Source organism: Vigna radiata, chromosome 5, assembly GCF_000741045.1.
Source record: "Vigna radiata var. radiata cultivar VC1973A chromosome 5, Vradiata_ver6, whole genome shotgun sequence".
Classification (NCBI taxonomy): domain Eukaryota; kingdom Viridiplantae; phylum Streptophyta; class Magnoliopsida; order Fabales; family Fabaceae; genus Vigna; species Vigna radiata.
In genome coordinates this window covers 4,447,781-4,462,112 of record NC_028355.1, presented here as the reverse complement: position 1 = coordinate 4,462,112, position 14,332 = coordinate 4,447,781, and the positions used below count along the sequence as shown (strand labels likewise).

The 14,332-nt window shown below is 33.0% G+C and overlaps 2 protein-coding genes across 2 annotated transcripts; one reads left to right on the top strand and one right to left on the bottom strand.

Moving 5' to 3' along the window:
* Window positions 1–2,943: 2,943 nt before the first annotated feature.
* On the top strand, window positions 2,944–6,870 carry LOC106759949 (protein OS-9 homolog). Its single transcript, XM_014643352.2, has 8 exons — window positions 2,944–3,144; window positions 3,281–3,378; window positions 4,331–4,534; window positions 4,680–4,751; window positions 5,956–6,071; window positions 6,197–6,263; window positions 6,333–6,439; window positions 6,521–6,870. The coding sequence occupies exons 1-8, from the start codon at window positions 3,069–3,071 to the stop codon at window positions 6,672–6,674; spliced, it is 894 nt and encodes a 297-aa protein (XP_014498838.1). The 5' UTR covers window positions 2,944–3,068; the 3' UTR covers window positions 6,675–6,870.
* A 2,315-nt stretch (window positions 6,871–9,185) lies between these two features.
* LOC106759652 (NEDD8 ultimate buster 1) lies at window positions 9,186–13,834 on the bottom strand. Its single transcript, XM_014642936.2, has 11 exons — window positions 13,536–13,834; window positions 13,331–13,453; window positions 13,156–13,252; window positions 12,547–12,582; window positions 11,921–12,108; window positions 11,706–11,808; window positions 10,768–10,949; window positions 10,625–10,702; window positions 10,018–10,120; window positions 9,855–9,948; window positions 9,186–9,765 (listed from the first exon to the last, which is right to left on the bottom strand). Exons 1-11 carry the CDS (start codon window positions 13,832–13,834, stop codon window positions 9,392–9,394), a joined length of 1,677 nt encoding a protein of 558 aa, XP_014498422.1. The 3' UTR covers window positions 9,186–9,391.
* Window positions 13,835–14,332: the final 498 nt, after the last annotated feature.

Sequence of the window (14,332 nt, the reverse complement as noted above, 5' to 3'; positions counted from 1 at the left end):
GTCATTTAACAAATAAAATACTTGTATCTTTCATTATTTGTTCTTTTAACAAAACATGTGTCTTATAGATAAAATGCAAAACCGTTTTTGTTTATAGAAAATAATTTTATTCAAAATAGATAAAACTAGCCACTATAAAACAATGAAACATTATTCCTAAGAATGCCTTCCCTCATCTCCGCATTCGTTCTTTAGTTGCTCTATCACATTCCATCTACTTTGTGATTAGAGGTCGGGGTTGTGATCGTTGTGGAGCATCTTCGAGTCTGACCAACAAAGTCCACATTCTGATAAGTAGAATTTTCCGCCTTTTTTAATACACACTATGTTTTGGTCGTCCATGAGATTTTTCTAAGGTTGTATGTGCTTCTGAAGTCTTTGTTTTCACTCCTTGCTAATAATTGGTTTGTTTGGTTTGGTCTGATCGTTACTTTTTGTTGTCTAGGTTGAGGTAGAGTTTTAATTGATTTTGGCTGTGTGATTAAGAATAAAATTCTATAACCATAAGGTACATTTGTTGTTTTGTAATTAAATGAATTGAGATACAGGAACTTAGATGCAAGTTGTTTTGTTTATGCTGTGAAATTAAAGGGCTTGGATGTTATGCATTATTGTATATGGATTGAGTAATGAAACTATGAAATTGATTCTGCTAACTAAAATAAATTGTTTTAATGTGATTCTTGGTGTGTTTGAGATTTGTTACAAGCATTTAGATGGATTTTGGTATTTTGGGAACTATCAAATTGTAAAACATGAGTTTTTGCTCTATGCAAACCCGTTGGACGAGCTCACTGTTCGTTGAGCGAGTGCCAAAATTAATTTTGATAAAGCATTTTCCTCGCTTGGCGAGCAATTCTCTCGTTAGACGAGTTAAGTTTTCTTATTTTGAGTTATCTAAAAAAAATTGAATTCCTACTTCGTTAACCGTTTAATCGAACTAAAAGTTTAATAGAGGGTACCAGACACATAACTCTTTACTTTGATAGTCAGATCTTTAATTAGAGGATTATAGAGAGAACAATTTTTCATGTAAGGTTCTCGTAAATTAGGTTCATAGCTTTAACCTTTGTCACTTGTTTAGTGCATAAAATTTTCTACAAGTACCCAATTGGGTTGATTCTTTTTGCATTTGTTTTTTCTAAAAGTTGAAGTTTTATTTTTAAAACTCCTAACCAATTTGTATATATGTTGTTAAGTTATTGTGTAATATACTTAGTGATTATGTAAATGTTTGCGAATGATATAAACTTTTGGAATATAATGATGTATGAAACTGTGACGATGATATGATTCCACAAAGGAAATTCTTGTGTTGTGTATTCTTTAGGTGTGCATTTGAAGTAGGCGCTCATAAATGAAAGTTTTACTTGCACTTTACTAATTATTCATACTTATGTAGAGGATAATGGAGTAGGAGTTGAGAGTAACATGAGGTCTTGGTCGAAAGAACACTTTGGAATTTTAGGGACCTGTATAGGATTACCCTTATGAGCGGAGGTTATTAATAAGAGGTGTTAAAATTTCTAAGTAGTTCTGCATTAATGTTATTTATCCGGATAACTGAATCTAATGGGTCTTTTTTTAATGTAACTTGTGGGATACAATAATATGAATTGCTTAGCTTATCAACATTGCTTGATTAAGGATTATATGATACCTTTTTTGTATATTGCATTCCTCTCTTGTTAGTTTGTTTTGTGTTTGTGTTTTGTAATGTTCACTTCTATTGATATAAGTAGATAAAGAAATAAGTGTTGAACTATATCTGGAAAGTGGTCATAATACAACTAAGTAATTATAAGGTTGTAGTTCAATAAATTTAAACATTTTTTAAAAATCTTCAATTTTGTAACTTTTTATTCTTAGATTTCTTTAAATAAGTCTTTTAATTATTATAATTATGCTCTTTTGAATAATTGTAATAACATTATTTTAGTTTTTAAATTATTTGTATTATAATTATTTTTAAATCTAATTTATATTATTAGATGTAGAGCTGTCAAAATGAGTCACAATCCGCGGGTCTATTCGGTCTACCACGAGTTTGGGTCGGGTTGAGTTTGAAAAAATTGTACTTTTTTTATGCGGGTTAGATTTCAACCCGACTCATTTAAACACGGCTCATGCAGATTGAACCCGTGGTGGGCCGAATTGTCCCACCAACCCACCTACTTAATTTTATTTTATTAAAATTTAATTTTAATTTTATAAAAAATATTTATTATTTTTTGTGTTTGAAAAAATTATTTAAGTTTTCTATTTTCAAAATTAATTAAACATTCATGTTGGAGTGAAATTTGTTTAAATTTGAATTATAGAAATTTTGTAACTTTTCTTTATTTAAAAAAAATTGTAAAGTGAGCCAGTAAACCAACCCGTTTACCTACCAACCCGTGGTGGATCGGGTGAGTTTCAAATTTTTTTGACTCGCTAATAAATGATCCGGATTAAATTAACTCACTAAATGACCAAACCATGATAAATGGAGCCGAGTAATCCGTTTTGACGGCTGTAATTATACTATGTTAAATTAATAAAACGTAATAATACTTTTTGTGCTGAATTATTTTAATCACTTAATCAAAAACATAGGAGATTAAAATTTTTAATTTTATCATCATTTTGATATGTAGATCAATATTGCAGAGATGAAAAAAGAAAACAGTATAAAGTTTTCTTCATTGTACCAAAAGTAAATTAAAAAGTATAAACTTTTCATGTTAATGAAAAATTGTAACCTTTATAGGAAAAACAAAACTAAAACGGATTAATATTATTTTCTTTTAAAATACAAACATAGTAAATGATACATCTTAAGAATTAAAAATCAAACTTAAAAAAAATTTCCATTCAATTAATAGTATCAAATATTTAACATGTGAGAATATATGATCTAACATGAGAAGGCCATTCCATTGTGACACGTGGCAATCTTGGATTGGTGAGTAGACGTGGACGGTTTGGCATCCTGGTGATCCTGGTTCGAACTTGTATTCGTTCATAGCTGAGGAAACGACGTCGGAGCTGGGTTTGATTCATTGTGCTCTGTGAGGGTAAAGAAGACGATGAGGCCATTCTTTCTGTTCTTCATTCTCTTCTCTTTCACCTGTGCTTCCGAACAAAGCTTCCCTGCTCATATCGGTCATTATCGTTTCCTTCTCCCTTCTTTCTTAGGGTTTCAAATTCAATTATTGCCACTAATTCTTCTGATTTCAAAATCATAATTCTGTCAGCTTTTCCATTTTTTTTTTAATTTTCTTTGTTGTTGTCATAACAGGTAGTATATTTGGTGGTGCTGGTGGCGCTGCCGGTGGCCGCTCTCGGGAACCTAAATACAATATCGAATTCCATCCCCAAGATTCCCCTTTTATCCCTGTGAGTTTCTCCATGTTTACTATTGTTAGGGTTTCTATACTGCACTTTAAATGAGTGTTGAGCTTGAATGTTGAATACGATGATTACCCCCTGCCCCTTGGTTTTGGAAAGGAAGTAGAGTTTTTCACCGAGTTTGCACTCTGATGCATGTATAAGTATTGTGTGTCTCTTGGACGTTCAAACACGTTTACGTGATTGGAATAATATTTACAGTTTATTTTGGGAATGCTGGTTCTGAACCCGAAGTACTATGGCTGTACAAATTTAACGGCGTTGTTGTTTTGATGATATCGAAGAGATTGGAAATAAGAGTGCCTGGTTCTTTTTGATGGATTAGGAATTAACTATCCTGTTTGTTTTACAACAGATATTCATTTGTGATAAACAAAATGCCTTTACTATTGTGCATCGTGTTTGGTTAAGTTTTGAGATGGATGAAATGAATTTTGTTGAGAAAATATTAGGATCTAATTGCTAGGTATGGGTTCTTTGAAAGGGAATATTTTAGCTTTAAAAGTAAATATAATTGATTCAGGGTTGAACTTACAAAATTTTTAAAGGCGTCTTAATTTACGATACACAATCCAAGCGATTAAATTCTTCTAGAGTCTAAACTCACTTTCAAAATACCATTCCCAAATACAATTTAATTATTTTTAATCATCAATTGTTTCAACACTGGTTATTTCTATCTCAGTTCTTTCAAAATCAATTCTATAACAATCTAATACAAACAGACCAGACACAAAATAGTTTAACTAGTTTGACTGACAACTCAGTAACTTGCAACTTATGGTAGTTGCCTTTTGATGAACATACTAGGCTTTTTAAGTTCCTTTCTAGGCCTCTGGGCATAACTGGATCTTTTTCTTTTCAGGATAAAGTCAATTTCAACTTTATGCATGTTTATCTCATGACCTGCTGATAAGAACTTGTGATACTTCATTTACAGGATGATGACCAGGAATCTATAATCATACCAGATAAAAATGGACAAAAATTTATCTGTTACTTACCTAAAGTGGAAAAGGAAAAAAGTGGAAAGCCTGTTATCCAACACAATGTTAGCAGTATGATTGTTGAAACAGAGAAACGGATTAAGCAGAAGACACCAGATGAACTGCTAGAAGCATTAAAGGGTCCGTGCTTTCTCAGGGTTAGTATTTGAATTATTTCCAGTGGTGATTTATTAATTACTATTCATGAAGTTTGTGGTCTGGGTATCTGGGTTTTGGTGAGTCTTATTTAAACATATGGCATCCATTGTAAATCATTTCCTTACTGGGTGTTTGAATGTGCAGCAAGAAGGTTGGTGGTCATATGAATTTTGCTATCAAAAGAAGTTGCGGCAACTACATTTGGAAGATGATAAGGTACCCTCTTGATTACACTCAGCTCTTCATGGGTATTTGTATAAACTTCTCTTTGCTCCGTGCTGTCTTCAGCAGCTCAAAGTGATGTATTTGTTAGGGGAATTACATTCTTGAATAAGTTTAAGTACTGACTCAGACACATATCGGATACGACACTGACATGGATACCAGGACACGACTAATGTTCAAAAGTGATACTGCTGATTACAAAAACACACACACACACACATATATATGTATGTATGTATATAATCAAATGTGACAAAAATATGAAGATTTATATAATTCTCACTATAAAAACAAAATTGTTATAGTTTCCATGTAATAACATCCTTTACTATAGCATTATAAATAAGAAACATGTATCTTAATAGTTAAAATAACAAGCCCAAAAGAACGGGTCCTCATTTATAGTATAAGTTGTTTTCTTTCAATTGCGTTTTTACTATTTTATTTTAGTACTGTGTAGGAAGTGTTTAGCGGAGAATAAGTATTGGCTCACTTTCTTTACTTATGCTCAAGTTGTGGCAAATAGGGGTCTAAAATGTGTTGAAGTGGTCCAGGAGCCAATTAAAAAAATATTTTTAATAGTGACATGGTTAAGGAGTGCCAGACACATGTTTTAGGCATCTGGAAAGCGTTGTGTCCAAAAAGTAGCGGACGGTGACCTTCTATTCTACTGGGGTGTAGGGTTTCATCTAATTCACCCGAAATGTCATTTTAACTTAGGCGTCTGCTTTATTTTGGGTTTGGGTTAGTATTCACTTTGATTAACAATAGTATCTGCATATTTCCTTAAGTTTTGAGCTCCAAATTTTCTAATCTGACTAAATTTTGTTTCCGCTCTCTGAATTTTGATTCTATAACTAACGGGAAATGATTGTATTATGATTTTATGACGTGTGATAGAGACATACAGTGCATCTTAATGGGACAATTTTGTTACTGCGTAAAAGGAGAGGATCCAAATTTCTTGATACCATCCTTCTTCAAATTTCCTTGCCGTGATTATTGATTCTAGAATTTAGTCATTGATATAAATCATACATTCAGAAGATCTATCTTTTGGCTTGTCAATTATATCGACGTGCATTTTAGCAGGTTCAACTGTATAATAGTGGATGTTTTATTATTATTATTATTAGAAACTTGTAAAATCATATATTCATGTATCATAATCAGTGTAAATTTTTCCTTTTCACAGATCGTCCAGGAGTTTATCCTGGGAGAGTATGATCCGGAGGCTACAGCTGCATTTAACCAAAATCTTTCCGACATTTCTACATTGAAGGATCCCCGTTCAAAAGATGCATCTCAAAGGTACCTTTTCGATGTCTGTTTCTAAGTGCGAGAATTGGGTTAACTTGGAGAAATGGTTTCACATGATAAATGCTATGAATGACTGAATGATCAAAAGAAATACGCAATTATATAAATTCTTTCAGGTATCATGCTCATCAATATACTAACGGAACCATGTGTGATCTTACAAATAGGCCAAGAGAGACCGAGGTATGAAATTGCAGAATTGGGTCTTTTTCTTCCTTCCCTCATCATATTGATTTCGTATTTTTTTTTTAGGTGAGGTTTGTATGCTCCGAACCCAGAACAATGATTAGTTCAATTACTGAGATTTCCACTTGCAAGTATGCACTTACAGTGCAATGTCCGACGCTATGCAAGCACCCGTAAGTCCTCCCAGCATCTTTCTTTAAAGTTTTTCTGTCTCAACACTATATCTAAGTTTTATGCTATTAATGTTTCTGCAGATTGTTTCAAGAAGAGATACCAGTATGGCACACCATCGATTGTAATGTGCTCCCAAAGAAACACGTGGATTCCGAAGCGAGGCAAGAAAACCAAAATATGGAGATTGTTATGGTCACAGATTCTGAAAATAATGACTCAGAATTAGAACAATGATATAATGTACAGAAAAAACCATAGGGAAAGTAAGTGACATGTATTTTCTACAGTAAAGGAACATCTATTTTCTATTAGCCTCTGGCTACGTGGGAGACTAGGTCATGTCTCCCACCATGGAAAACAAGTTTTACGAAGTTAGGTTTTTGTTCAAATTCAGATTGATGGTCGAAATTTTCTGCTCTTTTTTTCCGTTTCCCTGTCTTTTTGGTATTTATCTTTTTAATTCTCACTCCGTTTTTTTCTCCTTATCATCCTTAGTCTTCTCCATCCTACATTAACCACTGTCTGTGTTTGGATTTTTGTTGGAAAATTAATTTGAGTTCAACTCAATGGGAGTGAAAAAAAAAACAATTTATCGTAATTCTTAAACTAATTTGATTTTGAGGTGAATATTCTTTTAACTGGATTTAAAAAAAGTGTCAATAACACTTGAAAGTTGATTTTGGTATTCCATCTAAAATTCAGTCACACTCTACGTTTATGGCCTTTCGTTTCCTTTTCCAGTGGCATTTTGCAAATTTTGCTCGTGAAACCTTACTAATGAAACTAAGTCACCCTAGCCATGGGATACATAAACTACCTTTTCACCCTAGGCAGAGCCTTTCAGTTTATCGCTTTTCCTAATAATGATTACACATGGTGCTATTAAGATTATACCAAGGATTAGTCTTATGTCCTAAATGATATTGTTTTGTTTGGGGAATCAAAGAAAGTGACATGAGATTTGGAGTTTGACTTTAGAAACAAATGCTTGTTTTCACAAGAGGAAGACAGTATATACATAAACCTTTTGTGGGTTTGTGTTAAATTGAGTTGGGATCATTTAAGTAATATATCTTGTTTTAAGTATTGTAAAAGGAAAACGTTATTGATATTTCATGACAGAAGTACGGTAAATTGATAAATATTTCACCCCCAAAATGACAATTGGAAACGTAGATGTCACATAATTTTAGCTGAAGTGGGATATTTGGGATCAAGATAATGAAATGTGCTATAAAAAGACAAGTGAAAGTAACGAACTAAAATATTTAGATTGTTTTTATCACTACACGAGAAAGAAAAATATACGATAACTTGAAGTTAGAGTTAAATAAATATTAACTAGAAATGCATGAGCCTACATTACCCTATTTGGATAGAATGTATGACTTTTAGTATTATGAAAAAAAAAAATTAAACCAAGAAAGACATTGAAGAAAGATTTTAAACTTTTTCTTTTTTCCATATTATATGAATTGGATTTTATAATATGATCCAATCTATATATAATAAAAAAGATTAAATACATATATCTAAACTTCAATGAAATTAAAATTTATTTCTCTCAAACTTTATTACAATTTGATTCTCAAACTTTAAAAATGAAATTAAAATTTATTTTTGTTTCAAATTTTATTATAATTTAGTTTTCAAACTTTAAAAATAATATATATAATATTCATAACCTAATTGCATTAAATTATTTTGGCATCAAACATCATATCAAACTTATGTTCATATCAAACTTATGTTTAGATTGTTTACTCTATTTAACATATTGTATCTCAAAATATTAGTCTAAAACATAATTTAGATATGGAATGGGATTAAATTCAATGAAATCGATATATTATATTTAACTATTAGGTTCATTAGATATAAAATAGGTTGATTCGATTCAATTCTTCAATTTAAATTGATTGGATTTGATCTTTTATCATAAATTAAGTCGATTCAATTTTAAATTTTAACCAACTAAATTAAACTTATAATTAAAATTAATATGAATTGACTTTTAATCAAAAATGACTTAAATAACCTTCGATCTCTATTGTTTGTTTTCCAACCAAAAAATAGAAAAGGAGTGAAAGTACAGGTTATAAGAACTAATCAAAGATCACCAAAATAAACCAAATTACAAATCAAAGCATGAACTAGGTGAGAGAATAACTTTTTTCAACTTACAAAATGTAGCAAAAATGTGAAAAATTCATATAAAGAATCTAATTATAAAAATTTAAAATATTTTAAGAGTATAAAAGAACCTACCCTAAATTAATTTTGATAAAACATTTAATGTTTTGTTACCTTTTTAGAACATAGGATCTGTGTATAGAAAAAGAAAAAAATAGCTTCGAAATCTCAAAAAGATATTACGGAGAGAAAGCTAAAGAAAAAAGGTTACGACGGAAAAACGAAAATGTTCTACCGGGCTTAACGATGAAGTTGTTAACAAGAACATAAATGAAATGTAATGAAGGTAATTTCTTTTAATATTCCTTATATATGCTCGAAGAAAGAAATAACCTGCAATAAATAGTGTTTAAAATGCAATGAACAATATTGTCATGTAAAATTGTGATTAAAACAGCGAATAAAATAATATATATTAGAACGACATAATGCCAAATAATGACATAAAAATATTAGGCTAGTTTAGGTTCACAATGATTGTGTTTCGTAATTTTAATATTTTACTTTTTAAATATTCATAAATTTTGTTTTTCACATATGTCAGCCAAATCATAAAAAAATGACATAAGATAAAGACGTCAAATTCGTTATCTATTAGGGGAAAGATAATGTGCTCGTTCCCTGGAGTTTTTATGATACTATTTACATGAAGCTCCCACGAGCATTAAAAAGGTAGTAGTTATCTATGTCAACCTGCTATTTACATAAACTGCTCAATGTTATTCTAAATGTTTTTTTATTAAAAATAATTTGTTTTCCTACTGGGAAGGAGCAGTTTGGCCACAAGTCCCTGCTGACTCAACCAGGGCCAGGTACTGAGTTATGGCTTCTCCTTCTACATTAACTTCAATGTCATAATCAGCAAAGGCATCTGCTTTTGCAATATCTGCAGATAGCTCGTCTTCCATTTCTATATCTCGTTGTGTTTTACTGTCTTCAACCTCATTCATCGTGCTTAGATGATCATCAGAATTATCATTGTTAGGTAATGGAGCAGATGAACTAGCATCACCATTGGGGCCGGCCGTTGAATGTGTATTTATGGAAGCTGATGTGGGTTCGATCCCAGATTGTTCTGTCAGTCTTAGCAAAACTTGTTCTACACCACCTCCCGCCTCAAAAGCAGCAACAACTACACAGAAGCAGGACTATCAGAATAAACCCTATATATGCATACAACTAGGTATTATGTGACTTGCATATCTGGATAAACTTTTATACCTCTTGCTCTTTCAAAACCCATTCGCACAACTTTCTCAATTTCATAATCTTTTGCTTGTTTCTGTCTCTTACTTTTCCTTGACTCGATCGAAACCTTCATATTCATTAGAGTAAGTAGGAAAATTGTTTGAAGTGACATAATTTTGTTAAGACATATACTAACCTGTAAAGCTGAATTAGTTACAGGATTCGTCAAATCATCCAATGCCTTCTGAGTATCATTTTCATTTTGTCTAAGAGCTTCAGCAGCAAGCTCCTTCTCAAACCTGCCAGAATAGCCGTATCAATTCTGATGACTAGTTCGATTATGCAAAAGCAGCATTATAATACTAGAAAAATAAACCTGAAATTCATCCTTGAAGTAGTATTCTGTCTCATATTATGTATCAAGTATTAGAAGTTATGCTAAGTAGTCCCCAAATATTGAGAAGCCCTTCAACTAGATCTTTGAACGATAGTAAAATATACCATATTAAGGACAAACCTGAAAATACTCGAGGAATTACAACATAAACTTTAGGAATTACTTAGGAGAGAGGATAATGCCCGAGGGACCAAATTGGTAGTTTAATCAATACTATTCACATAAAGAATAATAATTATTAGTTCATGTTAATGCAAGGAAGGATAGATGCCACGCACGAATAAATAAATTCTAAGTGCCACAAGCCTAGGTACGTTCAAAAAAGCAGCCCCCCTTATAGACCAATCTTTACAATACGCATGAACAAATATCAATACTCAGAATACAGCACATAAATAAACCTTACCCAATAGAGACCAATTCCTTCAATCTCTCTAGATCCACAGCTTTCTTTAAGGGTGTCATTCCATACCGCTTTTGTTCCCTGGGAGAAAGCTATTTAGAAAGAGAAACACAAAAAGAAAATAAAGCAGATAAACATTAACTCACTTAATTTCATTTCTTCTCCTCATATCCTCCTCCCGCTTTTGCAATTTCTTTGCTTTCTCCTCAGCAAGGAAATCAATGGCACCCCCAACATCTTGATTGTTCATCCGCAATGCTCGCTTTGCATCACGTTCAACATAGCCCATGCTCATAACAAATGACAAGGCTTCATCTGACACTTGCAGCTGCACAGAAAAGAGCATTGCTTACTGGAGAAAACGAGGCAGGGGACATACAAAAATAAAACTGCATATATCAATCAATTTCAAAAACATTTGAAGCCAGAGGGATCCTAACTATCTACTGTTAACTTCAAAATTTAAAATATTAAACTCCTTATAGAAGGTCAAGCTTCAGGCTCTTCATCTAATTTAATGTGCTTTTTGTAAGATTATTCAGCTACCAGAAACTGATGTAACATACAAATTATTCAGAACTAAAAAAATATAAGATTTTTGAAAATTAAGATAGTAATTTACAAGCTTAGGGGTGGTTAATGCTAAACTAGAGTGAGTAAGTCAACTGATGCACAAATTTAATTTTCTTTATGATACGGCAGAGAAACTGTATTGTATCAACATATAGTCCCAACCCATCACATGAAACCTGGTCATGACAGCTCCTATTAAAGTCTCTTCCCGTAATGCTGAAAGTGTCTTTCGATTTCCACATGGTTAATATAATATCATACTAGCAAAGAAATATAATAGTGTATATAAAACTTGGATAAAATATTTATATCTTATTTATGTTGAGAATAATTTATATGAGTTCTGATTATGTTATACACACACATATTAAAAGTAACATTGTTTATACAAAATTATAAAAGACAATATGATAAGAATACTTAAGGAAATTTGAAACTCTTGTCTAACTCCAACAAATGTGTAAAATGTTGACTATATTTCTTCTATCCAATTTATCGCACTTTTACAAACCTGTTCAAACTTAACTCTTGCAGAGGCTAATGCTTTTCTGGATTTCTCTAACTGCCCGGTATGATATGCCACTACCCCTTCAAGCAGCTCTAGTCTCAAATGCCTATAAACAAAACAAATTCATTATTCACAGGATGAAGAAAAAAATTAGGTGTTTAAGTTTCACCACAAACATAGATTGTTTTAAGGGGAAAAAAACAAAGGAAACAACTCACAGTGCAAGTTCTGGAAATCGACCACCTTGTAAGAGCCTCAGGCGAAGAGAATCCTTTCCATGAGCCCGTTCAATTCCTATCCTAGCTATTTCAAGACGCTTTCCTGCGTCTGCGAGCCATCTGATGTCTTGTATCATAAAATAGCACCATACCATGTCTATTTGTAGTATAGGAACATTGTCAATAAGCTGAAGAGACAAAATATGTATTAGACTCAAAACAAAAACATATGTATTAAAAAATTTGGCTCTTCTAATTTATTTTGGGGGGGAGGGGAACTGCAGAGGAAAAAATACAGTTGTAACAACTAATGGAAGAACCAACACTTAAAATCTGGTACTTTTACACTTCAACAAATATTGCCAACGACAAGTAATTTTCAGACGCAATCTGTTTCCTACGCAATCTGAGAGCTTCATTACAAAATGCACACACGCAACAAAATATTGCCAACGACAAGTAATTTTCAGAAAAAGAAAAGGAATACGTAGCTAAAACACAATTTTCAGTGAAATAAGTACACAATTAGACTAAATCATGCCCCATTTCTTTACTTTAGTAAATAATTTGCAAAAAAAATTCTCTCATGGGTCCAAATGAGGATAAAGTTTGAATAAATTACTCACCTCAATGACTTTTGAATCACAAAGAGAGAATGACTCCTGCAAAAATAAATGAAATTTTGAATTAAGAGTGAAATTAATAAAAAAAAAATCACCATCCAAGCAACACCGAAGAGAAGCCATGCGTGCAACTTCATGATTTATAAGACATTTTCTGCCAAAATAATAATAATAATATAGAAAAAATACTACTCAAAATGTCAAGGTTAAAGAAAGACGGTAAAAATGTCACAGAAACTATAACCACAAACTCTTGCCCTGACAAAGGATTCTTCCTTCACCACACAATGCTCATAAGTCAGTGCCTCTTCGTCACCTATCATTGAGCATAATGATGGTGAGTTACACCGAGCAGTACTATTGCAGTTCATGACTCGATTCTCCGGAATTCACCCTGCCTTTTCCCCGTACAGTAATCCCTCTTAACTGTTTGTATTAGTGGCTTACACTACCCCAACACTCTTTTTTATCCAAAAAGTAGATTGCAACAAGTTTAAAAGGCAAGAGTAGAGAGTGAATTTCAGAGAAACCAAAAGTAGTGTATAAGTTTCAGGGTAATTTGCTCATCAGAATAACACATTCGCAACAAAACATAAACCTATAAAAACTAACCTCTCCCATGCTGAGCACTTCCAGCGCATCTTTGTAATTCCCCTGTTTGATAAGTTTCTTCCCCTTCGCGTGAAGCATCAGTCCCATCATCACCGCCCTGCCACAGAAGCCAAACCCTCACTTTCTAATTCAAAACGAAAATTTCCAAACACAAAAGCTCACACGTGCAACACACCTTTGATCAGTCTCAGAGCCTAACCGCACTTTCTGTCCACTCTGATCCTCAACTTCTATATTGAAGTCCTCAATCGGCAACGCACCATCCGAGTGGCGTTCCGCCATCGCAGTCGCAGCAGCCCTGTCCACATCGAACGCAACCAACTAAGTAAACCAAAACGACGACGTTTTCGCGAAATTAAAACCGTGGCAAGGCGCGTGACCTGATACGCGCTAGTCTGGAACAACGCTCTTCCTCCGCGACGAGGGATATTCCCTGCTGCGGAGAGGAGGCGCGCGTGGCGAGAATCTTAGCGTTGTTTTTTATGCCGAGTTGGGAGAGGGTTTGAGGTGGAACGGCGTCGTCTCGGAGAATCTTGCCGGCGCAGATGAGGTTGATGGACTGCGACGGAGAGTTGGATCGCTCGGCGACGCAATCGCGGAGCATGGCGAGGGTCCAGCCGTGGAGGTCCACCTCTTCCACCACCCCTGCCCACGTTCCTCCTATCTTCAGTTTCGCCATCACACAAACACACACACACACTCAAAACTCTGGTTTTTGAAGCTTTTCGATTTCCAACTCTTTCGTATCAACAAAGAAACAAATGAGAAATAATAACGGAGTAAAGTAAACTTGTTTGTTAAGAAATATTAATTATTTTTATTTTATTTTCTCAATTACTTTGATTGTTACGTTCTCATAGTAACACAAGATAAGTTCTAGACAAATTTTATTCTTAATTTCGTTCCTTATATTTAATAATATCCAAAAAAAAATCTTAATTCTTTTTTCATTTTCAGTTTTTCTAATTATTAATTATCGTAATTGTTAGTTTATCAAATTTTTGCATTTTATTTTTTCAAGACCAAATATATCTTATAAAAATGTCTTTCCTTCACACTCTTTTCACATTACCTCGTATCCGTTTTTTTACATAAAGGAGATGCAAGAAAAAAAAAACTCTCAGGTTCAAGTAAGCATTTGATCATAGTTTAAATCTCAATTAATCCAAAAAAGTGA